The sequence below is a fragment of the Hypanus sabinus genome, chromosome 9, assembly GCF_030144855.1.
Source record: "Hypanus sabinus isolate sHypSab1 chromosome 9, sHypSab1.hap1, whole genome shotgun sequence".
NCBI classification, from domain to species: Eukaryota; Metazoa; Chordata; class Chondrichthyes; order Myliobatiformes; family Dasyatidae; genus Hypanus; species Hypanus sabinus.
The window spans coordinates 74,379,095-74,406,399 of NC_082714.1; the positions used below are offsets into that span (position 1 = coordinate 74,379,095).

The 27,305-nt window shown below is 41.0% G+C and overlaps 1 protein-coding gene across 1 annotated transcript in view; it reads left to right on the top strand.

The window, feature by feature from the left end:
• The window catches only part of ctnnbl1 (catenin, beta like 1), a 293,894-nt gene that overhangs the window by 146,582 nt on the left and 120,007 nt on the right, over nt 1–27,305 (top strand). The window contains exons 7-9 of the mRNA XM_059979909.1: nt 5,112–5,203; nt 7,881–7,953; nt 10,123–10,181. Coding sequence (XP_059835892.1) covers nt 5,112–5,203; nt 7,881–7,953; nt 10,123–10,181 — 224 coding nt within the window. The remainder of the gene's footprint in view (nt 1–5,111; nt 5,204–7,880; nt 7,954–10,122; nt 10,182–27,305) is intronic.

Genomic DNA, 27,305 nt, shown 5'->3' on the forward strand with positions numbered 1-27,305 from the left:
ACATTACCTCATGGCTCTTGAACTCAATCCCTAGTTGATGAATGCTAATACACAGTATGCCTTCTTAACAATGCTGTCGACTTGCACAGCAGCTTTGAGTATATTATGGACACAGATCCCAAGATCTCTTATCCTCCATGCTGCCAAGAGTCTTATTATTAATACTATATTTTGTCTTCAAATTTGACCTACCAAAATGAACACTTCACGCTTATCTGGATTGAATGCCATCTGCCACTTCTTAGCCCAGTTCTGCATCCTGTCCAGACAATCCACAACACTCCCAACTTTCATATCATCAGCACCCTCCTACTTCTTCATCCAGGTCATTTATAAAAATCACACAGAGGAGTCCCAGAATATATACCTGCAGAACACCTCTGGTCACCAATCTCCATGCAGAATACGAACCATCTACAGCCACCCTTTGCCTTCTGTGGGCAAGCTAATTCTGGATCCACAAAGTAAGGTCTCCTTGGATCCCATGCCTCTGTACTTTCTGAATGGGCCTTGCATGTGGAACCGTATCAAGTGCCTTACTGAAACCAATATACATTGCATCCTCAATGTGTTTTGTTACATCCTCAAAGAATTCAATCAGGCTTCTAAGGCATGACTTGCCCTTGACAAAGCCATGCTGACTATCCCTGTTCAGATTTGTCTCTCCAAATGCTCATAAATCCTGCTTCTCAGGATCTTCTCCAACAACTTGCCCACCACTGAAGTCAGACACACTGGTCTTTAATTTCCTGGGTTATCTCTACTCCCTTTCTTGAACAAGGGAACAACATTTGCAACATTCCAATCATCTGGTGCTTCTCCCATCCCTATTGATGATGCAAAGATACTGTAATCGCCAGAGGCTCAGCAATCTCCTCCCTTGTTTCCCACAGTAGCCTGAGGTATATCAAGTTTAGTCCCAGCAATTTATCTAACTAAATGCTTTTCAAAAGCTCCAGCACTTCCTGTTTTTTTAATGTCTATATGTTCAAGCATTTCAGTCCGCTGCAAGTCATCCCTGGAATTGCTAAGGTCCATTTCCCTGGTAAGTACTGAAGCCTGGTAAATACCTCTGCTGCCTCCTCTAACTCCATGCACACATTTGCACTGTAACACCTGATTGGTCCTATTCTCACGTGGCTCATCCTCTTGCTCTTCACATACTTGTAGAATGCCTTGGGGTTTTCCTTAATGCTCCTCACCAAGGACTTCTCATGGTCCCTTCTAGCTCTCCTAATTTCATCCTTAAGCCCTTTCCTAGCAACCTTGTAAATTTTCTGGAGCTCTAGCAGTACCTACATTCTTGAATCTTTTGTAAACTTTCCTTTCAGATTTTCTACATCCTTTGTACACCATGGTTCTTTTACCCTACCCTTCTTTTCCTGCCTCAGTAAAACATAGCTATTCAGAATGAAAACATCTGCTCCTAATTATCTAATTAATCCTAATTATCCTAATTAATCTGCTCCCAAGTTCCAGCCTAATAGCATCATATTTCCCCTACCCCAATTAAATGTGAGGAAAGTTAAAATACCCATCACAACAACCCTATTATTATTGCACCATTCTAGAATCTGCCTCCCTATCTGCTGCTCAATGTCCCTGATACTATTGTGGGGGGGGGGGGGGGTCTGTAAAAAAACACCCTGTAGAGTTATTGCCTCCTTCCTGGTTCTGACTTCCACCCACACTGACTCAGAAAGTCAAGTCAAGTCACTTTTATTGTCATTTCAACCATAACTGCTGGTACAGTACATAGTAAAAATGAGATAATGGTTTTTCAGGACCATGGTGTTATATGACACAGTACAAAAACTAGACTGAACTACGTAAAAAAAATACAACACAGAAAAAAAAATACACTAGACTACAGACCTACCCAGGACTGCATAAAGTGCACAAAATAGTGCAGGCATTACAATAAATAATAAACAGGACAATAGGGCAGTAATGTGTCAGTCCAGGCTCTGGGTATTGAGGAGTCTGATAGCTTGGGGGAAGAAACTGTTACATAGTCTGGTTGTGAGAGCCCGAATGCTTTGGTGCCTTTTCCCAGACAGCAGGAAGGAGAAGAGTTTGTATGAGGGGTGCATGGGGTCCTTCATAATGCTGTTTGCTTTGCGGATGCAGCGTGTAGTGTAAACGTCCATAATGGCGGGAAGAGAGACTCCGATGATCTTCTCAGCTGACCTCACTATCCGCTGCAGGGTCTTGCGATCCGAGATGGTGCAATTTTTGAACTGGGCAGTGATGCAGCTGCTCAGGATGCTCTCAATACCTGTAGAATTTGATGAGGATGGGGGGGGGGGGGGTGGTGGTGGGAGATGGACTTTCCTCAGCCTTCGCAGAAAGTAGAGACGCTGCTGGGCTTTCTTTGTTACGGAGCTGATGTTGAGGGACCAGGTGAGATTCTCCGCCAGGTGAACACCAAGAAATTTTGTGCTCTTTACAATCTCCACTGAGGAGCTGTTGATGTTCAGCGGGGAGTGGTCACTCTGTACCCTCCTGAAGTCAACAACCATCTCTTTTGTTTTGTTCACATTCAGAGACATGTTGGTTCTGCACAGTCCGTTAGTCACTGCACTTCCTCTCTGTAAGCTGACTCGTCGTTCTTGCTGATGAGACCCACCACAGTCATGTCATCGACGAACTTGATGATATGGTTTGAGCTGTGTGTTGCAGAACAGTTGTGGGTCAGCAGAGTGAACAGCAATGGGCTGAGCACACAGCCCTGGGGGGCCCCCATGCTCAGTGTGACGGTGTTAGAGATGTGCTCCTGATCCGGACTGACTGTGGTCTCCCAGTCAGGAAGTCTAGTGTACAGTTGCAGAGGGAGGTGTTCAGGCCCAGTAGGCTCAGCTTTCCGATCAGTTTCTGAGATCCCTCCATGACTTGCTCCTTTCTGCAGCCTTGCCACTATCCCTGATTAGCAATGCCATGCCCCCACGTCTTTTCTTTTCCTCCCTCCCTGTCCTTTTTGAAACTTCTAAAACCTGACACACTCAGCAGCCATTCCTGCTCCTGAGACATTCAAGTCTCTGTAACAGCCACAAAGTCATAGTATCCTTCTCCATTCCACCTGACCGAGCTCCCCTTTCATGCCTCTGTAATTCCCTTCATTCCATTACGACACCGATACGTGTGAGTTATGTTTCTCCCTCTCAAACTGCAGTATGAATTCAATCATATAATGATCACTGCCTCCTAAGGGTTCCTTTATGTTAAACTCCCTAATCAGATCTGGGCTTGATACACTACATTCAATCTAAGATAGCCTTTCTCCAAATAGTCTCAAGCACAAGCTGCTCTAAACAGCTATCACGTAGGCATTCAACAAATTGCTTCTCTTGCGATCGAAAACCAACCTGATTTTTCCAATCCCTTTGCATAATGAAGTCCCCCATTACAACTGTGTCATTTACATGCCTTTTCCGGCTCCCTTTGCAATTTTACCCCTACATCTTGGCTACTATTTGGAGGCCTATATGTGATTCCCATAATGGCGGTTTTTCTCGCAGTTTCTTAACTCCACCCTCAAGGATTCAACATTCTCTGACCCTATGTCACCTCTTTCTAAAGATGTAATTCCATCTCTTACCAAAGAAACATACCATCACCTATGCCTTCCTGCATTTCCTTTTGATACAAAGTATATCTTTTGATGTTAAGCTCCCAGTCAAGCTTCCATGGCCTTCTTTCAGCCATGACTCAGCGATGCCCACAACATCATACCAACCAATCTCTAATTGTGCCATGAGCTCGACTACCTTATTCCGAATGCTACTCACATTTAAATACAGCACCTTCAGTCCTGCATTCATCACCCTTTTGAATTTTGCCTATGCTGTACAATTTAACACTACTCTGTTTGCATTTGTATCCAATCATTGGCTTGTCCTTCGTTACATTCATGTTACACCCATCATCTATTTGTGAACCATTGGCTCATCCTCAGCTCTATCATACTGGTTCCCATCCCCCTGCCATTTATATTTAAATCACTCCCAACAGCTCTAGTAAATCTGCCCACAAGTATATTGGTCCCTCTTGGATTCAACTGCAACCTGTCCCTTTTGTACAGACCCCAGTTGCCCCAGAAGAGATCCCAATTATCCACAAATCTGTATCCCTGCCCCTGCTCCAATTCTTCAACCATGCATTTATTGGTCTATTCCTATCCTCACTGTTGTGTGGCACAGGCAGCAGTCCCAAGATTACCACCTTTGAGGTCCTGCTTCTCAGCTTCCTTCCAAAGTCCCTGTATTCTTTTTTCAGGACCTCCTTCCTTTTTCTATCTATGTCATTGGTACCAATATGTACCACAACTTTTAGCTGCTCACCCTCCCTTTTCAGGAGATTGTGGTCACATCCAGAAACATCTGAGACCCTGGCACCTGGGAGGCAAACTACCACCCAACAGGGTCTTGCGATTCTTGCAAGAGAAACATCCAAGACAATCATGTTTACACTGCAGAATGTTTTCGCGCCAAGTAGCAGGCAGCAACACAGTCTGCACCCAGGTCATCTCGTCTGAATCCTCTCCGACTCCTCTGGCAGTTCCAAGAAACGAACAGATCACTGATGTGGTAGACCTGCGGTACCCATTGTTCATGGAATCCAGTGTAGTCTTTGAAAAGAAAGGGTCACCTTTGGTTGACCACTGAGAGGCAGCTGCATTCGAGTGCACCACCATCTTCACTCAGCTCACCCTAAACTGATTCCATAGTATATGAACTCTCTGTCAAGGACTCTACACCTCACATTCTCGGTATTATTAATAAATAAACAAAATGTGCAAATACAAAATCAAATAATAAATACATTCATTTATTCAAATCAATTTTTTTTGTATTGGCACTATTTGTCGCCTTTTGCACATCGGCTGCTTGTCAGTCTTTGTGTATAGTTTTTAATTGATTCTATTGTTCTACTGTGAATGCCTGCAAGAAAATGATTCTCTGGCTGTAGTATATAATGACATATATGTACTTTGATGATAAGTTTACCTTGAACTTTGAATTTTTACAGAACCTTTCGCAACAGCAGGTCATTTGCCTTTTACAGTATTTGCCTGAATTGTGTGTTCACTGTGCTCTTTCTTTCTGTAACAGCTATTATAGAGAACTTAGCTGAATTTCGCCCTGAAATGTGCACTGAAGCAGCTCAACAAGGTCTTCTGCAGTGGATGCTGAAGCGAATAAAGGTAGGGCTTGGCACCATTAAATGTCTTTGTACTTTCAATGTGTCTTCTAAAACAGATTATTCCTCTTAGTGTGGCATGGCTAACATCTGTTGCTTGTCCCACCTTATTCATGAGACCAGTTGATGTGCTGGTTTGTCCAAAAGCAGTTGTCTTGTGGGAAAGAGGATTTGCCTCTGAAGATGTATTAACATTGCACCATTCCATCAATTTGTCTTGCTTTTTTTTTGCATTTAGAGGATAAGTAGTTTGTGTGGAACCTATTTACCAGAAGGCAGTTATATATACTGTACAGATAATAAAGAATAACAAAGTTTTACATTCAAATTACAAAATTAATATTTAAATTGATTACTAATTTGACAGAACTTCTTGAATACATGTTTTTGTTGCATGTAGATTGTCTTTCAGGATAAAAATCGTTTGAGCTCTGTTGAACATACTACAGGGAGTCAGACTTGATTTAATATGATTTGCCTTTTTGATCAGAAACACGATAGAGTCATACAGCACTGTAATGGGCCAATCGACCAACTGGTCCTTGCAGATCAAGAAGCATGCATTTGTCCCGTATCCTTGTAAAGTCTACAGCTTTTCATCCATGTACTTGATCAAATGTGCTTTAAAAGTTCTTATTGTACCTGCCTCATCCACTTTCTGTGGCAGTTCATTCCATATATATATCATCCTCAGTGTATATTATGAAAAGATGTTGCTACTCAATTTCCTATTAAATCTTTCCCATTTCACCTTAAATGTATGCCCTCATTCCTGATTCCTCAACCCTGTGAAAAAGACTTGGGTGCCTTCACCCTGTCTGTGTCCCTCATGATTTTATATACCTCTATAAGATCATCTCTCAGTCTCCTTCACTCTAAGGAAATAATAGTTGTTTGTCTAATCCCTGTGAGTCCCTCTATTCCTGGCAAATATGTGTAAATATTTTATTAACGTCCTTCCTTTAGCAGGGTAACCGGGACTGAATACAATACCCCAAGTGCAGCCTCAACAGTATCTTGTACAACTGCAGCATAATCTCCCAACTTCTGAACTTAATGCCCTGGCTGATGAATGCCATTATGCCAAAGGCCTCTTTCATCACACTGTCTACTTGGAAACTGTACATCTGAACTCTAAGATGAGTCTGTTCTGCATTACTACCCAAGGCCCCACAATTCACTGTGAATGTTCTGACTTGATTTGACTTTCCAAAATGCGCTTTGAGTTAAGCTCCATTTTACATTCCTTGGCTCCCTTACCTAGCTGCTCAAGGTCCCACTGTAATTCTCCACAACCTTCTTCACTTCCATCTATTTTAGTGTCATCTGCAAATTTGCTAGCAATGCCTTTACATTTTCATCCCAATCTTGGATTTATAGAAATTGATCTGTAGTAGTTGTGAAGTATGCAAATATAGCTAATAACTAATGTCAAGTCCGTATGTTAGGAATCAAAGGTTTCCCATTGTTCTCCATTACCTTATCTGATTGAAACATATAAGATTATTAAGGGATTGGACACGCTGGAGGCAGGAAGCATGTTCCCGCTGCTGGGTGAGTCCAGAACTAGAGGCCACAATTTAAGAATAAGGGGTAGGCCATTTAGAACAGAGATGCGGAAAAACTTTTTCACCCAGAGAGTGGTGGATATGTAGAATGCTCTGCCCCAGAAGGCAGTGGAGGCCAAGTCTCTGGATGCATTCAGGAGAGAGTTAGATAGAGCTCTTATAGATAGCGGGGTCAGGGGATATGGGGAGAGGGCAGGAACAGGGTACTGATTGTGTATGATCAGCCATGATCACAGTGAATGGCGGTGCTGGCTAGGAGGGCTGAATGGCCTACTCCTGCACCTACTGTCTATTGTCCAGTGTGGGATGTTGGCAATGGCATGGAATTTAATTCGCATTTAGAGAGAGACTTCTGACAGCATCTATAGCACAATTGTTATATACTCTCAGTGCCACTTTATTAGGTGCTTGCTAATGCAGATATCTAATCAGCTGAACATGTGGCAGCAACTCGTACATAAAAAGATGCAGATCTGGTCAAGAGATTTAGTTGTTGTTTAAACCAAACATCAGAATGGAAAGAAATGTGATCTATCTGACTTTGACCATGGAATGATTGTGGGTGTCAGAAAGTTGGTTTGAGTTTCTGAGCTGATCTCCTGGGATTTTCACACACAACAGTCTCTAGAGTTTCCAGAGAATGGTGTGAAAAACAAAAGCATCCAGTGAGCAGCATTGCTGGTGGGGGGGGGGGGGGGGGGGTGGGGGTGGGGGACACCTTGTTAATAAGGTCAGAGGAGAATGGCCAGACGACAGACAAGCTTAAAGGAAGGTGGCGGTAAATCAAATAACCAGGCGTTTCAACAATGTAGTGCAGAAGAGCACCTTTGAATACACATGTCGAACCCTGAAGTGGATGGGCTACAGCAGAATACCTCAGATATGCACTTAGTACCTCCTTCTTAGGCACAGGAGGTGCCTAAGAAAGTGGCCACTGACTATATTTGATCCTGTTTCAGAAGGCCTGTCATTCCAGTTTTCTTGGGTTAAAATCAGCAGCTAACAATGTGTGTGAAGGTTTGTTCCCTGTATGTTGAGTGCAAATTTCCTTCTGTTCTCTCTTCTTTAGTTCACTGTTGTAATTATAATCAGTTTGATGTTTTTTTAAAACAGGCCAAGATACCTTTTGACGCCAACAAGCTCTACTGCAGTGAAATTCTTGCCATCTTGCTTCAGAATAATGATGGTATGATTGCCTTTAATTCTTAGGAGAATTAAATACATGAAGATAGTAAATACTTCGCCTTTCCTCAATCCACAGTAGTTTCAGCCATCCTGCATTTCTGTTTCCCGCTATCTTCTTTGATATTGGCATTCACAAGCACTGTTATGTTACCTAATAATGTTTGAAGGATAGGCATGATCTAACATTAGGTTAAGTTTTGTCAATTGTATATTTGGATACAGCAAAGCTTTGTTCCTAAAGGAACTGTCAGCAAAGATTGGCATTTTGTGTTCACACTTGAAGTAACTACTCCAGGCACTTCTGCCTGATGACAGAAGTTCTGCTTTGTTTTCCCTTTGCTTTATGCTTTTATATTTTGGGAACTGGTTTGGAGTTTCAACATTTTAGAGTTGTAATAAATTCTTAAGATCACAAAAAAAAAGGTGATGAGGGTATTGTTTGTGGTGATCAATTCACATTGCCTACAGAAATTGACAGCAAAATTTTTCATTAAGGCTTTGTCCAAAAAAGGCTTATTATGTAACATTTTTTTTAATATATTTTATACTTAAATGCTTTGTATTTAAACCAACTTTCAGTGAATATTTCTGTGTTCTGCTGGTTACATAACTTGGCTCAGATGTTGTAACTACCACTTTTTAACAACAAATAATGTTCCATACTCACTTTTATTTTCCCATAGAAGGATTGTTCCCAAAAAAGTCATACTTATTGAGTCATATGCCACTGTTTCCCAACCAACATTTATGTTGAAATCCTAGTCTGATAGACAATTCTTAACACAGGAGGCCATCAGTCCACATCTGTGCTGGCCCAATAAAGAACATGTAGTAGAGTCACTGAGTACCACAGCACAGAAATGGGCTCTTCAGCCCAGACAGTGCCAGGCTGGTTGTCTACCTGCACCTAGATCGTAGCCTCATAACCTCTCTCATCCATTACCTTTCCAAAGTTCTTTTAAGTGTTACAGTTGATCCTGTGTTTACCACTTATGCTGGCAGCTTGTACCACACTTGCACCACCCTCTGAATGAAGTAGTTCCCCCTCAGATTCTCCTTTAATATTTCACCTGCTATCCTATGGTCACTCATTCTGCATGAATTCACTCTATATCTGTCATAATTTTGTATACCTCATTCTCCTGCACTGCAGGGAATTAGTTCCTAACCTATTCAACCTATTGTTGTAATTCAGCTCCTTAAGTTCTGGCAACATCCTTGTAAGATTTTTCTGCACTCTGAAGCTTATCGATATTGTTTCGGTAGGTAGGTGACCAGAATTGTACATGACACTCTAAAATTGACCCCACCAAATTAGCATCAACCTCAGCATCTTGTACATCTTCAGCATAACATTCTGTACTGGTTTATAAAGACCACAGTTTCAAAACCTCTTTATGATATTATCTACCTGCGATGCCTCTTTCAAGAAATTATGGATCTGCGTTCCCAGATCTCTGTCTTCTAATGCACACCTCCGTGCCCTAATATTCGCTATATAAGTCTTAACCTGGTTTATCCTCCCAAAGTGCAACACCTCATACTTGTCTGCATTAAATTCCATCTGCCATTTTTCAGCCCAATCTCTGAGATGGTCCAGATCACTTTGCAAATTTTGACGGCCTTCTTCACTGTCCACAATGCTTCCAACCTTGGTGTCATACATAAATTTGACCAGCATCTGCACCATACCCTCCAAATTTCTAAAGTCTATGCACCTATCCAAACTTCTCTTAAATGTTGAAACCGAGCCCACATCCACCACTTCCTCTAACAGCTCATTCCACACGTACCACCCTTTGATTGAAGAAGTTTTCCCTCCTTGAATATTTTAGGTTTCATCCTTAATCAATGACTTCTAGTTCTAGCTTCTGTGAGTTGCAACACAAAATTAAGTCAAATAGTGCTAAAACAGAATAGTGAGCTATTCTTCATGGATTTATTTATCATTATCAGCAGGAAGCGGAATTACCTGAAGAGATTAATGGCTTCCAATGACTAAATAGACATTTTGTTACCCAAATCTTTATTACTCAGGTCGACAGCTTGAGCTGGTCTAGTTAATTTTTTTCGCTCTTGTTGGATGTGTATATGTAATTCATTTTTGATTATGCACAGTATTACCGTATTTAATAACATAACAATTGACAAATTATTCCATTCTTTTCAGTCACCAGGGAACTACTCGGTGATCAGGAAGGGATTGATGTACTTTTGCAACAACTATCGGTAAATTTCTGCTTAGTCTCCAGCCCCAACTTGCTTATATTCTTAATGTGTTGTAGTGTTATGCCCATTCTTTGTTGTTTGGGGAAAAAAAACTGTTTTGATTGATGATTCAAAATGCATTTTGATGTGAGAGTAGAGCAGGATGTATTATAATAAATAAAACACTTCTGAAAATATTATAACATCATGGGGAAAACTAGTAAATAATACTTCTAGAAATGTCTGATCGCTATATGAGGGATATGAGAGTAAGAACCTTTAAAGTAAAATTACTATTGTTAAATAGGTACTTTGAGGACCTATTTTATGCATAACCCTATTGAGATAATTAATTAATCATCTTCTGACTTTTGGCAGTCCAACTTAAAGATGCATTTGCCACCAACTGCAATGGAGTCTGGTGTACTGAATTGGGAAATAAAACCCGTTCTAGTTCTTTATCAAATGAAAACTAAATTACCCAGAATTACCCCAGAAAGCCCCATAGATTGTAAATACTGAAAGACAATACTGTGAATTAAACTAAAGTTACTCCCATAACTTATTAAAGCTTTTAAATGAAAACTGTCAACTCCCCAGGATTGTAGTTAATCTCTCAATAGTTTTGATTGAGGTGCATGTTGTTATCCCGTATTTTGTAAAGAGTGCATTTGTATGCGCACCTGTGAGACATCAATAGGAATGCCATAGTTCCTTAGTACTGCACGGAGTCAGCTGGTGAAATTGTGTACTCAATCACAAGGTGGGTTTAAGCTTTCTCTCAATGCGAATGCTGACTTATTTCGATATGCTTTGTAAATGCAGCACAGTGCTCCAGAATTCAATTAGGATTATGTTTTTAAATGAATTCTCACAAATTCATTCAAAGCCACAATATTTGGATTCACTATTTTGGTTTCTGAACTTCAATTTTCTGCCATTATTAATCTCAACTGAAAGAAGGCTGGCTGATTCACTAAATTGATAGATGATTTGCTGAAATCCACAATATTGAGAAATACCACAGAAGGTATGATACTGCTGAATCACATAGATCTATTTCTGACTAGATTTCATCCTCCTCCTCACGGTTACTAAATCATGCATCGTTTGAGTTGAGCATACCAAAAAATTACAAAACAATAAAACCTCCAAGCATTTTACCTCCCATTGTTAGAAATGAATTAGCAAAACTCCTATTAACAATTAAGGTCTAAGCAAATGTTGTCTTATCATTTTTCTCTGCAAAACTATATTTTAACATTATCAGTCATTGAAGCTGAAGAAATATTCTTTTATAGTAGGCCTCACCGGCAAGGCTGCTTTAACTGTCTCTTTCTAATTGCACAGTCCTGTACTATTTTAGGGAATGGACCAGGAAGCCATCTCAAACAGCTCCAGTTCATGTATTCTGCTTAATGCAGTCTTTTAGATGCAGTCTTTTTGAAGGATCAGCAATATATTTGGTAGCAGTGTACATTCCACCTCAGGCCAATGTCAAACAGGCTCTAGATGATGGGAGCATTACGAGATTAACATGTATGAAACAGCACACCATTATATTGAAGGATTTTAACCAGGCTAGCTTGAAAAAGTCACTAAATAATTACCGTCAACAAATCTCTTGAAATACCAATGGAAGCAGCACACTGGACCACTGTTGGATCACCATCAAGAATACCTACCATTCTATTCCAACTCCTCACTTCAGAAAATCTGATCACCTGGCTGCACTTCTACTCCCTGAATATAGGCAGAGACTGAAGACTGCAGCACCATTAGTGAGGACCAAGAAGATATGGACAAGGGAGGCACAGGAGTGCTTTCAGGACTGCTTTGAATTGGTGGACTCGACTGTATTCAGGAAGTCATCTTTGAACCTGGATGAGTATGCTGAAGTAGTTACTGACTTCATTAAAACCTTTGTGAATGAGTGTATGTCTACAAAGTCCTGCTGTACATACCCAAACCAAAAGCCATGGATTAATCAGGAGGTTTGTCACCTGCTGAGAGCTAGATCGGTGTCATTTAAGTCTGGTGACCCATATCTGTACAAGAAAACCAGGTTACTTACGGGGGGCTATTTCAAGAGTGAAGAAAATTCCAAGTATGGTAGGAGGCAACATCAGATGCACGACAACTGTGGCAGTGTTTGAAGGACATTACTTCCTACAAAGCAAAACACAATAGCAATGCTTCAGTACCAGATGAGCTCAACACCTTCTGTGCATGCTCTGAAAGAGAAAAGCTACAGCTGTGAAGATCCCTGCTGCACCCGGTGACCCTGTGTTCTCTGTCTCAGATGCTGATGTCAGGGCCATTGCAAGGTGGCAGACCTTGATGTTCCTGGTGAGGCTGTGAAAACCTGTGCCAACCAACTGGCAGGAGTATTCAAGGACATTTTCAACTTCTCACTGCTAGAGCTGGAAGTTCCCACCTGCTTCAAAAAGGGAACAATTATACCAGTGCAGTGTGAGCTGCCTTAATGACTATTACACAGTACCACTCATATCTATGATGATGAAATGCTTTGAGAGGTTGTTCATGGCTAGAATGAACTCCTGCCTTAGCAAGGACCTGGACCCACTGCAATTTGCTTATCACTGCAATAGGCCTACTACGGCAGACACAATCTCAATGGCTTCTCACACGGCCTTAGACCAACTGGACAATACAAGCACCTATGTCAAGATGCTGTTTGTTGGCTACAGCTCGGCGTTTAACACTATCATTCCCACAATCCTGATCTATAAGTTACAGAACTAGGGACTCTGTACCTCCCTCTTCATTTGGATCCTCGACTTCCTAACTGAAAGACCACAATCTGCGGATTGGTGATATCTCCTCTTCGCTGGCGATCAACACTGCCACATCTCAAAGGTGCTTAGCCTACTACTCTTCCCTCTATACTCGTGATTGTATGGCTCAAATGCCATCTATACATTTGCTGATGATACAAACTTTTTTGGTAGAATCTCAGATGGCAATGAGAGTGCACACAGGAGTGAGATATACCAGCTAGTTGAATGGTGTCGCAGCAACAACCTTGAACTCAATGTCAGTAAGCTGAAGGACCTGCTTGTGGAATTCAGGAAGGGTAAGACGAGGGCACATGAGAGTGAGCAATTTCAAGTTCTTGGCTGTCAAGATCTTTGAGGATCTAACCTGGTTTCAACATATTGATGCAGCTGTAAAGAAGGAAAGATCGTAGTCATTAGTAGTTTGAAGGGATTTGGTTTGTCACTTAAAACACTCGAAAACTTCCATGGTTACACTGTGAAGAGCATTCTGACAGGCTGCATCACTGTCTGGTATGGGGGTAAGGGTGTGGCCTATTGCATGGGATCGAAAGAAGCTACAGAAAGTTGTGAAATTAGTCAGCTTCATCTTGAGTACTAGCCTCCATAGTATCCAAGACATCTTCAAGGAGCAGTGCTTCAGAAAAACAATATCCATTATTAAGGACCCCCATCACCTATGGGGTAGCGTACGGACAGCAAAGATACATACATCAGGATGTTCTTTATTGATTACAGATTGGCATTCAATACTATCATTTCCCCATTCCCCCCCCCCCAAATTAATCAATAAGCTTCAAGACTGTGGCCTCATACTTCCTTGTGCAACTGGATCCTCCATTTCCCCAGTCATTTCAGATTGACAATAACATATCCTCCATAACCTCCATCAACACGGGTGCACCACAAGGTTGTGTGCTTAGCCCCCTCCTCTTCTCATTTCATATTATGACTGTGACGCTCAGCTCAGCTCAAAAGCCATTTTCAAGTTTGTTGACAACACCACCGTGGTGATGAATTAACCTTTAGGAGGGAGATTGAAAATCTGGCTAAGTGCTGCCACAACAATAACCTCTCATTCAATGTCAGCAAGACCAAGGAGATGACTGTTTTTCTTTAGGAGGAGGGAATCGATGAGCCAGTTCTCATTAGGGGATCAGAAGTGGAACGAGCCATCAACTTTAAATTCCTCAGTATTAATCATTTTAGAGGATCTGTGGCGGGCCCAGCATGCAAGTGCCATTGTAAAGAAAGTACGAGAAGCAACTCTACTTCCCTAGAAGTTTGTGAAGATTCAGCATGACATCTAAAACTTTGAAAACTTTGATAGATGTGTTGTGGAGAATATATTTACCGGGTTGCGTCACAGCCTTGTATGGAGGCACCATTGCCCTTGAATGGAAAATCCTACAAAATGTAGTGGATATGGTCCAGTCCATGACATGTAAACCCTCTCTACCGTTGAGCACATCTGCACGAAGCACTTTTGCAGGAAAGTGGCATCCATCATCAAGGACACCCACCATCCAGGCCATGCTCTCTTCTCGCTGTTGCCATCAGGAAGAATGTACAGCAGCCTCAGGACCCACTAGATTCAGGAACAGTTATTACCCTTCAACCATCAGGCTCTTGAACAAGAGGGGATTATTTCACTCAACTTAAGTTGTCCCATCACTGAACTTTTCCCACTATCTATGGATTCACTTTAAAAGACTCTTCATCTCGTATTCTCATTATTCATTGCTTATACGTGTGTATTTGCACAGTGTGTTGTCTTTTGCATGTTTGTTGTTGTCCGTCTTGTTGAGTGTGGTCTTTCACTGATTCTAGTGTGTTTCTTAGATTTACTGTGTATGCCTGCAAGAAAATGAATCTCAGTGTTGTATATGGTGACATATGTGTCATTATAAACTTGCTTTGAACAATTTTTATCGACCCACCATAGAATGCAGTCTGTCCGATAGTATGACAACTGCTCAAGACCACAAGAAATTTCCTAGTCCATCATCCTAACCAGCCACCCATCAATCATCTATGCTTCCCGCTGCCTTAAGAAAGCAGCCATCATAATTAAGGACCCTCCCAGCCCACGCATTCTCTCTTCTCCCCTCTCCCATTGGGCAAAAGGTACAAAAACTTGGGAATATGTACCGCCAAGCTTCTATTCTGCTGTTATTAGATATTTGAATAGACCTCTCACTTGCTAAAAGATGAACTCATGATCTCTCAGTTTACCTCAATGTGGCCCTTGCTTTTTATTTGATTACCTGCACTTCCACTAAGTGCAACATTATATTCTGCATTCTCTTTTCTTTTTACAGCTGCTGTATATTTGCATATGGCATAATCTTCCCAGATGGCATGCAAGCAAATGTTTTTCCAGTGTATCTCAGTTAACGTGATAATAATAAACCAACACCAACTGCTAGACCTCCAATCAATCAAGTAACAGTGGGCATCATGGTAGTGTAGCAATTTGCATAACCAGCTCTAAGATAGGATTTCAATTCCCACTGTTGTCTGTAAGGAGTTTGTACATTCTCCCCCTGACCATGTGGTTTCCATCTGGTTTCCTTGCACGTTTCAAAGACATGCAGTTAGGGTTACTGAGTTTTGGGTATGCTATATTGACACTGGACATCTGGTGGCACAATGGGCGCCCCAGCACAGTTCTCGCTGATTTAATTTGATGCAAGGGACACATTTCACTGTATCCTTTGATGTAGATGTGAAAAATAAAGCTAATCTTTATCTTTGATCTCTGCATTCCCTTTTGCCGCTATGTCATTGATTGCCTTCCATGTATGCAGCTCCACAAAGCATTGGGGTGATGCCAATATTATCTCCACAAAATTCTGAAAATTTCTTTGGGGATTTGTTTGAGGTACTTAGAATCTAAAAGGGTTTAGATATTTTCTTCTCCTCCATTTCCAATCAGAAGGATTGATAACCAAAGACCACAGATAAAATAGGATTTGAAAAATTAACACATGCAGTATAAAGGATTTTTTTTAGTTTTATTTTGTTAAGCAATGCCCGATGGGATAGTAAAACACAGTTTGTGTTGTTCATCAGACAGGAATTAGGTGAGTACCAGAAGTGTAACAAATTGTAGGATTTTTGTCTGGAAGAAACTGGTCTGGTTCTGACTGCATTGTTCTTTTGAAAAAGCCAGCACAAACTTCAAGCCAGTTATTGCTCTGCATCTTAATATTCTTTAATTTTCTAGTCATCATTTATTGGCTGATGAAAATTTTCAGCAGCTTTTCCATAATGTGAGGCACATTTTGAATCTTTTCAATAGGAGCTTTGGTACAGCTCTTATGGTCTTCTGCCAAAGCTTAACAAGCTTTTATTATTGCTATAATTGCACACCTCCATCTTAATTCAGGGTGCTTCTGACTAATCTTTTGGCTGTGTTTTATTGCATATGTTATTTTTCCTTGTTTCCTTGTGGGATAAATAATTGAACAATGAATTTTTCAGTCACATGTGCATCTACATGTGGCCATCTTTTGATCATTGCTGTGTACATCATGTTGTACTTGAGAATGCCAAGCTTTGAGAAGTTGTAAACCCAACTGTTGGTCCCAATCACTGAGAGAATCAAGCTGCCATCAGCGAAAAAAAGTATTGTGAATTACTGTTTATATATATTTATGAACATGTTTTTGATGTCATGGTTGAGGTACTGAGCTACCTATAAATCATAGGAGATTCTGCAGATACTAGATATCCAGAGTAGCACACACAAAGTGCTGGATGAACTCAGCAGGTCACATGATGAAGTCTCTCAGCCCGAACCATCAAGTGTTTATTTCTCTCTATAGATGCTGCCTTACAAGCTGAGTTCATCCTGCACTTTGAATGTGTTACTCTAGCTGCCTGTTATATGGCTTCATTCTCTTGAATGAAAATGATGGAAATGCAGCATGAGTACTTCATTCTAGGTAACTTCATAATGGGGATAATTCAATTAATGTGCCACTCTTTCTAGGTTTTGAGATCTCTCTCCTCGAAGTTGCTAGAGATCAAACATACTAACTTACCCACTCCACTCAATTTCAGGGCTGTTGACTGTTGACATATCTCATTCAACTGCAATATATAAGGCATTGGTCAGACTGCACTTGAAATGTGGTGAGCAACTTTTAGCCCCTTATCTGAGAAAGGAGGTGTTGGCATTGGAGAGGGTCCATAGGTGGATCACGAGAATGATCCCAGGATTGAAAGGGTTAATGTATGAGGAGCATTTCATGGCTCTGGACCTGTGCTCACTGGAGTTTAGAAGAATGAAGGGGTGATAGCATTGAAACCTTTTGAATATTGAAAGGCATATATAGTGTACTTTGATAATAAATTTACTTTGAACTTTAGATAGAGTGGACGTGTAAAGGATGTTCCTATAGTGGGGAAGTCTCAGATCAGAGGGCACAGCCTCAGAATAGAGGAATGTCTTTAGAACAGAAATGAGAAGGAATTTCTTTAGCTAGAGGGTTGTGAATCTGTGGAATACACTGGCTTAACCTGTGAACATACCCAAGCACTTTCATGCCCATGGCTAGCCCCCTCTAAATCTCTACTTTTTCCTCTTCTATTTGCCATGCAAACATATGACCATAAGAAGTAGGAGCAGAATTAGGCCATTTGGCCTATCGAGTCTTCTCCGCCATTCCAACATAGCTAATTTTTTATTCCTCTCAACACCATTCTCTTGCCTACTTCCCATAACATTTGATGCCCTTACCAATCAAGAACCTATCAACCTCTCCTTTAAGTATACCCTATGACTTCGCCTCTGCCATCTGTGGTAATGAGGACCTCCTCCCTCTTTCTCTTGGAAACTACCGTTAGTGGAGTTGACTGTCTATACTCTGATTATCCTTCATAGGAAAAAAATTATGTCCGCTGATTCCAGCTATCAGTTTCTTCCATTATATCAGGGGTACATACTCTAGCTCCAAAAGCCACAGTACTGGAGTTAGTGCAAGGTAAGAAATAGACAGCATCTCTCAGTGCTCACAAATTCAAATGATGCTTAACTTATAACTAAAATCCAAGCATTTCTATCACTACCTTCTTGATTTCCAATTCTAGCACTGTGGCATGTTATTTGTCAATGTTTATTTGGCTAGATATCCTCCTGTGTGACTGGGTTATCTTTTTTTTATTGAATATGAAAAAGCAATCAGAATTTTATGATTAATTGTAAACACACACTCTTCAGTTGTTTTGAAAATGTGCTTCTAATGCATACACTTTGGATTTTACCTAGGATTTCTTTTAGAATAAAATTTCTCTTTCCATTTAGGAGAGTCTATGAGTATTACTTACTAATTAGCAGGTTATAACTAACAGTACTAAAATAATATAATGCTGATGCTGGCTACCCTGGAACAATGAATTTGAATTTAATTTGTGTCCGACTAACTCTCCAGATGTGAATGTAATTAAGCACACGGCAAGATCAGCCAAACGTTATTCCACTGAGGAGAATTAAACATGAACTGTAAAATGAGGGAGAAATGGGGATGTGCTGCTATTGAGATTCAGGAATGAGCCAGAAATATGGTGAAGAATATAAATTGAATGTTTTTCTTGTGCACTAAATCTAAAGTATAAATTTATTAAAATGGCAACAGTAAAATTGTTCATTTTATCTTCACAGAACTTTTGCTACATCAAAATAATTTTATTATCAAAGTGCTTATATATTACCTAATACTATCTTGAGATTCATTTTTGCAGGTATTTATTGGAAAATAAGAAATACAATAAAATTCATGAAAAAAATTTACATAAACAAAGACCGTCAGCCAATGTACAAAAGAAGACAAATTGTGCAAATTCTGAGAACATGAATTGTTGAGTTCCTGCAAGAGAGTTTGTAAGTTTTAGAATCAGTTTAGAGTTGTTGTGAATGAAGTTATTCATACCAGTTCAGGGGCCTGATAGTTATCGAGTAATAAGTTAATGACCTGGTGGTGCATTAGCTGAACTGTTTTTTTTCCATTACAATCATTGCAAATACTCACCTGTGGGAGAGGCAGTATGTGATTTAAAAAGAGTTAGGAATCTTTTGGGAATTTTAGGTGGACTGCAATCATAATGACCTATTAGTCACAATGAAAAGGCCAATAAAGAGAATTGAGGCGTAAGTGGAGTGGTGATGTTGGAGCAGTCATTGTGTGAGTGGGCCAGTGTCAGTGGTCAGGCTTTGGGTTAGGAGGCTTGGGCAAGAAGAGGCAAAGGCTCTAAGTACGTTTTGAGTATGTTTTCTGTGTATTAGTACATAGCTAGTGGTGGGAGTAGATCCAGTGTTATAGGTACTTCCTTTGTGTGAGCTGTGGGAACTCTAGGAGACCTCCAGTCTCTTTGAAAACTGCATCTTCATGAGCAGCTCCTCAGAGACGGCGTTAGGAAACTGAATTGCAACTGGATGACCTTCGGCTCCATGAGGAGCTGATAGATAGGAGTTACAGGGAGGTAATTATCTCCCAAATTCCATGAGGCAGATAGCTAAGTGACTGTCAAGAGTGGGAAACAAAATGGGCAGTCAATGTATAGTGGCCTTGTGGCAGTCTCCTCAATAATAAGCATACCAAATTGGATACCATTTGGGGAGGGGGGGAGATGTACTTCCGGGGTAAGCCATGACGATGGGGTCTCTAGTGCTTAGTGTGGGTCTGTGGTTCAGGTGGGAAAGAGGGATACAAGGAATGCAGTAGTGATAAGGAATTCTATAGTTGGAGGAGCAGGCAGGAGATTCTAGGGATGGTATGTTGCCTCCCAGGTGCTAGGGTCAGGGATATCTCAGATTGGGTCTAAAAGGGGAGAGTAAACAACCAAAAGTCATGGTACATATTGGTAGCCGAGACATAGGTAGGAAAATGTCATGAAGGGATAATATATTGAATTAGTGAAAAAAATCTGAAAAGCAAGACCACAAGTAATCTCTGGATTGCTGACTGTGCCACATGCCATGGAGGATAAGATGATTTGCAGATGAAAGCGTGGCTGGGGAATTGGTGCCAAGGGGTAGGATTTCAGATTTCTGGATCATTGGGATCTCTTCTAGGGAAAATATGACCTGGACAAAAAGGATGACTTATGTCGAACTCGATGGGAACCAATATCCTTGTAGGCAGGATTCCTGGAGCTGTTGAGCATTTAAACTAATTTGATAGGGGGACTGGAGTGATAGGGCTAAGGATAGAGCATTTGGTACAACTGGACGCAGTGTGTAGTGAGACTGTGAGGAAGGACAAAATTGCAGTCTGGGATGAGTAGAAGTGTAATTATGGGGGCAAAACAATAAGGATGATGAATACAGGACTTGAAGGTGTTATGTTTGAATGCATGAGGTATACAGAAAAGGTAGGTGATCTTGTAATGTAGTCAGAGATTGGCAGCTATGGACATTGCTGAGTCGTGTCTGAAAGAAAATCATAGTTGGGAGCTTAACATCCAAGGATACACATTGTTTTGAAATGACAGACAGATAGACAGAGGGGATAGGGGGATAGGGTGCTCTGTTGGTAAAAAATTGAAATCAAATCCTTAGAAAGAGGAGACATAGGATCGAAAGGTGTAAAATCCTTGTTGGTAGAGTTAAGAAACTGCAAGGGTAAAAAGACCCTGATGGGAGATGTATGCAGACCTCCAAACAGTAGCCAGATGTGAGGTAAAAATTACAATAGGAAATAGAAAAGGCAAGTAAATGTAATGATAATCATGAGGGATTTTAATATGCAGGTAGATTGAGAAAATCAGACTGGTGTTAGATCCAAAGAGAGGGAATTTGTAGAATACCTACAGTATGGCTTTTTAGGGCCCATAAATTAAAAGGTAATTCAGGATTGGCTGATAGATTTGATTAGTGAGCTTGAAGTAAAGGAACCCTTAGGAGGCATCGATCATTATATGATAGAATGCACTCTGCTGTTTGAGAGGAAGAAGCTAAAATCAGATGTATCAGTCTTACAATGGAATAAAGGGAATTACAGAGGCATGGGAGAGGAACTGACTAACGATTGGAAAGGGGCAATAGCAGGGATGATAGTAGCACAGCAATGGTTTGTGTTTCTGGAAGCAATTTGGAAAGCTCAGGATAGATACATCCCGAAGAAAAAATAGTCTGAAGGTAGGATGAGGCAACTGTGGCTGAAAAGGGAAGTCAAAGATAGCAAAAAGGGTAATGAGAGGGCAGGTAATATAGCAAAAAATAGTGGGAGTGTAGATGATTGGGAGGCTTCTGAGAAAACAACAGATGATGATGACGTCTGTCTGAAATGTCAATGGACTGATACCTGCACTAGAGTTATCTCTTCGCGGCACATGCCTGGGCAGATGGTGTGGAGATCCTAGGATGCCCAGTCGTCAGGGTTCCCCTCTTGGCTTCACCAGTGCAGTCTAAAGGAAAGCAAAGCAATATGTTTAGAACCAGCTTGGCTGCAAGAGCTGCTGGAAGGATGTTCAGCGAAGTCCAGCTGCCTTTGGAGCTTCACTCCGGATTTTCTATCTGAGTTTATTCTTGTAGCCTTCATCTCTCCCAAGGCTGCCCACAAGGCAGTGGGACTGTTTACCCATAGCTGGGGATCTTGTTCATGACTACCAGATCCTTTGTGAACGAGACACAGACGGCAACAAAAAAGCCATATGGAGAGAAAAGAGATGTGAAGGGAAGCTGGCCAATAATATAAAAGGGGATACAAAAAGTACTTTTCAGATATATAAACAGTAAAGAGAGGTGAGAGTGACTATTGGCTGCTGCAAAATGACTGGAAAGGTAGTGATGGGGGACAATGAAATGGTGGATGAACTAATAAGTATTTTACATCAGTCTTCACTGTGGAAGACACTAGCAGTATGCCAGAAATTTTATTTTTATTTTATTAACATAGTGTGGAATAGGCCCTTGTGACCTTTTGAGCCACGCCACCCAGTAAACTGAATTTTAATCCTAGCCTAAACTTGGAACAATTTTAAATGACTAATTAACCTACCAACCAGTACATTTTTTGGACTATGGGAGGAACCCAGAGCACCAGGAGGAAATTCACATGGTCATGGGCAGAACGTACAGGCAGCGATGGGGAATGAACTTTGGTCACTGGGACTGTAAAGCGCTGTGCTAATTATCACACTACTGCCAACGTACCGTGTCAGGGCAGAGGTGAGTGTAATTACTATTACTAAGGAGAAAATGAAATGTCTGAAGGTAGGTGAGTCACCTAGACCAGATTAACTACACCCCAGGTTTCTGAAAAGGTAGCAGAAGAGATCGTGGAAACATTAGTAATGAACTTATAAAACTCACTGGATTCTGGAATGGTTCAGGAGGACTCGAAATTGCAAATATCATTTGATTCTTTAATAAGGGAGGGAGGCAGAAGAAAGACTTCAGTGGTTGGGAAGATATTGGAGTCCTGTGACTTGGAGCATTCTGAGCAGTTTTGAGGTGCTAACATTGGAGAGGGTCCAGAGGGGGTTCACAGGAATAATTTCAGGAATGAAAAGGTTAAATTATGAGGAGTGTTTGGTGGCTGTGAGTCCTCAATGGATTTTGAAACCTATTGAATATTGTAAGGTCTAGACAGAGTGAATGTGGAAAGGAGACTCTCTGAGACCAAAGGGCATGGCCTCAAAATAGAGGGATGTCCCTTCAGAACATTGATGAGGAGGAGTTCCTTTAGCCAGAGGGTGGTGAATTTGTGGAATTCATTTCCCCAGAAGGCTGTGGAGGTCAAGTCATTAGGTGTTATTTAAAGCAGAGGTTGAGAAGTTCTTGATTAGTAAGATGTTATACAAATCTACCCTTTTAATAATGATGAGAGAGGCACAGAGTGAACCTGTATTTACCAACAAATAACCTTTATTGTCTCAACTAAAAGACACATTGGTTCACAAACTAACTGCCTGTGTGCATACCCACTAGATTTCTCTGACCCTCCATGAAGAGAAAAGGTATTACCCAGGAAAGGAGTCTACACTGGCCATGCGTTCCTCGTGGTCCCAATTTCCACATGTCAGTGTGGTCCTCCTCACGTGATGGTTGGTCTCTGGTTGCTGGAAAGTTATCATCATCATGTATTTGGAACTCCCTTCTCTTACAGTGTTCCTTATCATTTGAACTGTTGGATCTCCATCCCAAGGGCTCAAAGTCACCTGACCCACCTGGGTCACCTTCTTACTGGTTCTAGTCCAGGGCTACAACCAACGTTGTTTTATGGTTCTGCCCCCCAGCCTTGTGGATTTTTTTGCTTTCAACTCTGACTCATCCAAACCAGCTATACTGGGCCATTCAGACACTGAGTCTAAGGCTACGTCCACACTAGACCAGATAATTTTGAAAACTCTGGTTTTGTGTAAAAACGATAGGCGTCCACACCAAGCGTTTTTGAAAATATCCCTGTTCACATTGAAACAGAGATTTCGGCGAATCTCCTACTACTGCGCATGCGCAGGATACATCTACCGAAAACAAGCGACATGTTTGGTGTCGAATCTCGCCGTGAAAGACTTGGTACGCGTTTGTTCAGTTACAGACCTGAAAAACTTAAACGACGGACAGCTATTGGTTCTCACGCAGGAAGACTTAAAAACTAAAAAAAAACAAATATTGAAGCGTATTGGAGGCAACCGACAGGGAGTTCAAGGACAGTATACCCCGGCTGACGACGAACATTGAAAAACTGACTAACTCTGTTGCAGTAATAAAGCCCCTTGTTAAATGTATAAAACATGTCTGCGTCAGTATTATATTTCCATACAGTGATACATTAGACTGTTACACATCTATTGTCAGAGAAGTACTTGCATAAATAGGTAAACCACCTTCATACAAGCAAGGATAGAAAACTGGGCAAAGTGAGTATACTTATTTATTCAGTAAGTTATGGGTCAAAGTATTTAGTAAGTACATTTCTAACTCTTCTGGCTTCAGTCTCGTTGCCGTCTGTTCTGAAATCGTTAGGTTGCGTTCAAGAAAGCAATGAAATGGCATGCTGCCGCCAGCATCTGTTCTAACACGTCATGACAGCGTTTTTAGATTTCTCTGGTTACCCTTTCCACACTGCTCCAGCCAATCTGGCGTTTTCAAAATTACACATCCTGGAGAGCATTTTAGAAAAGCTCAGTTTTCGGTGGACTAAAACGCCGTTTTAGTGTGGACGGAGGGTCCAAACGAAGAGAAAAAGCTTCAGTTACGGATTTATCCAGTGTAGTGTGGACGTAGCCTAACGAGATTACAGATTGCTTCTTTGGTAGGTGTGGCACTTTACATAATAAATTGCTGCTCACCTGAGAATAGTCTCAGGTATAGCAGGTCATTACCTGAAGCTCCTTGTGTCCACATTCAGGCTACATCCACACTACACTGGATAAATCCGTAACCGAGGCTTTTTCTCCTAGTTTTTACCCTCCGTCCACACTAAAACGGCGTTTTCATCCCCCGAAACCAGAGCTTTTCAGAAACGCTGTCCAGGATGTGTAACTTTCAAAACACCACTTGGGCAGATCAGTGTGGACGGGGTAACCGGAGAAATTTGAAAATGCTGTCAGACGGCAGAGCGCCATTTCATAGTTTTCCTGAATGCAACCCCCCATACAATCTAACAATTTCGGAACAGATGGCAACAAGACTGAAGCCAGAAGAGTTAGAAATGTACTCACCAAATACTTTGACCCATAACTTACTGAATAAATAAATATACTCACTTAGCCCTGTTTTCTATCCTTGCTTGTATGAAGATGGTTTACCTATTTATGCAAGTACTTCTCTGACAGTAGATGTGTAACAGTCTAATGTATCACTGTATGGAAATATAATACTGACGCAGACATGTTTTATACATTTAACAAGGGGCTTCATTACTGCAACAGAGTTAGTCAGTTTTTCAATGTTCGTCATCAGTCAGTTCATACTGTCCATGAACTCCATGTCAGTTGCCTCCATACGCTCCAGTATTTGTTTTTATTTTACTTATAAGTCCTCCTGCACGGGAGCCAACAGCTGCCCATCGTTTTAAGTTTTTCTAGTCTGTAACTGAACAAACGCGCACCAAGTCTTTCACGGCGAGATTCAACACCAAACATGTCGCTTGTTTTCGGTAGATGTGTCCTGCACATGTGCAGTAGGAGGAGATTCGCTGAAATATCCGTTGCAATGTGGACAGAGATATTTTTAAAAATGCCTATTGTGGATGCCTATCATTCAATTATTCTGATTAGATTATACCAGAGCAAGAATCAATTCAGAGTCCACAAAGTGTGGGGGAAACAAAGACAATTAGTTTGTCTGCTTCCCTGTCCTTGATTCATTTGAATCATTAATTTGTAGACTAGTTTCTTCTGGCCAACAAAGTGCATCAAAGGTTATGGGGAGAAGGCAGGAGAATGGGGCTGATAGTGAAAATGAATCAGCCTTGCTCCATTGGCAGTGCACGCTCGATGGATAAAATGGACTAATTCTGCTTCTATGTCTTACGGTCTATTTATGTTGAAATCCTACAGGTTCTTATTTACTGTAAGTACACATTAGATTCTGTGATAGGGCCACCAAAGCACAAAATACTGAATACACTAAGTAGGCCAGGTTGCTTTTGTCAACAACAAGAGTTAATATTTTCCATAGAAGACCTATAATCAGAACCGAGAAAGAAACAAAACAGCTTTAAGTTGCAGAGAAGGTGAAGGCAGGATGATGGATAGACAATGGGAGTATCTCCGATAGGGTGAGAACAAGATTATCAAGGTGACTGCAATATCTACAGTGCTGTCTGTTTGATAGATTGCTGAGGGCTGTTGCAAAAAGTCATGCAAATGTGTTACTGAATGCAAAACCAGAAGAATACTGGAAAGTTCTAGTATTGTGGCGGGAGGGAAAAACCCAAGTTGATATTACTGATGTATAATCTTGAGTAACATAGAAACATAGAAAACCTACAGCACAATATAGAACTTTTGACCCACAAAGCTGTGTCGAACATGTCCTTACCTTAGAACTACCTAGGCTTACCCAGAGCCCTTACCCTAAGCTCCATGTACCTATCCAGGAGTCTCTTAAAAGACCCTATTGTAGGGTCAGACCAGAGTCCTATATAGCTGCAACATTACCTCTCGACTCTTAAACTCAATCCCACGGTTGATGAAGGCCCACGCACCGTATGCCTTCTTAACCACAGAGTCAACCTGCATAGCAGCTTTGAGTGTTCTATGGACTCAGACCCCAAGATCCCTCTGATCCTCCACACTGCCAAGAGTCTTACCATTAATACTATATTCTGCCATCATATTTGACCTACCAAAATGAACCACCTTACACTTACCTGGGTTGAACTCCATCTGCCACTTCTCAGCGCAGTTTTGCATCCTTTCAATGTCCTGCTGTAACCTGGGACAGCCCTCCACACTATCCACAAGACCCCCAACCTTTGTATTATCGGCAAAATTTACTACCGCATGCCCCCATTTCCTCACCCAGGTCATTTATAAAAATCACAACGAGTAGGGGGTCCCAGAACAGATCCCTGAAGTACACCACTGGTCACCGACCACCATGCAGAATATGACCCATCTACAACCACTCTTTGCCTTCTGTGGGCAAGCCAGTTCTGGATCCACAAAGCAATGTCCCCTCGGATCCCATGCCTCCTTACTTTCTCAATAAGCCTTGCATGGGGTACCTTGTCACATGCCTTGTTGAAATCCATATACACTACATCTGCGGCTCTACCTTCATCAATGTGTTTAGTCACACCCTCAAAAAATTAAATCAGGGTCGTAAGGCATGCTGACTATTCCTAATCATATTATGCCTCTCCTAATGTTCATAAATCCTGCCTCTCAGGATCTTTTCTATCAACTTACCAACCACTGAAGTAAGATTCACTGGTCTATAATTTCTTGGGCTATTTCTATTCCCTTTCTTGAATAAGGGAACAACATCTGCAACATCTACTTAAAACTGATGAATTTGATACCAACACCCAAAGGTTGACATGATGATGTTATGCCTTATTGGAACAGCACTGAAGGCCACATAATAGGATCAGACCAAGTGGAGATATAATGACAGATTGTAGGTAGACTGAGCTCATATTTGAATTTCATTTTCTGTGATAATATGTTGTTTATAACATTTATGGGTTAATACAGCATGCTGTTCCAGTAATTTGTAGGTAAATCAATCACATCATTTGAATGTTGAATTTTGTATTTGAATGACTAGAGGAATTTGGGGGGAAAATACTTGTTTCAACTATGTGTTAAGAAGGACGATGACTTTTTCACTGCTATTTTGTAAACACATAATGAAGTTGAAATTCATTAGGATAACACAGTGTTT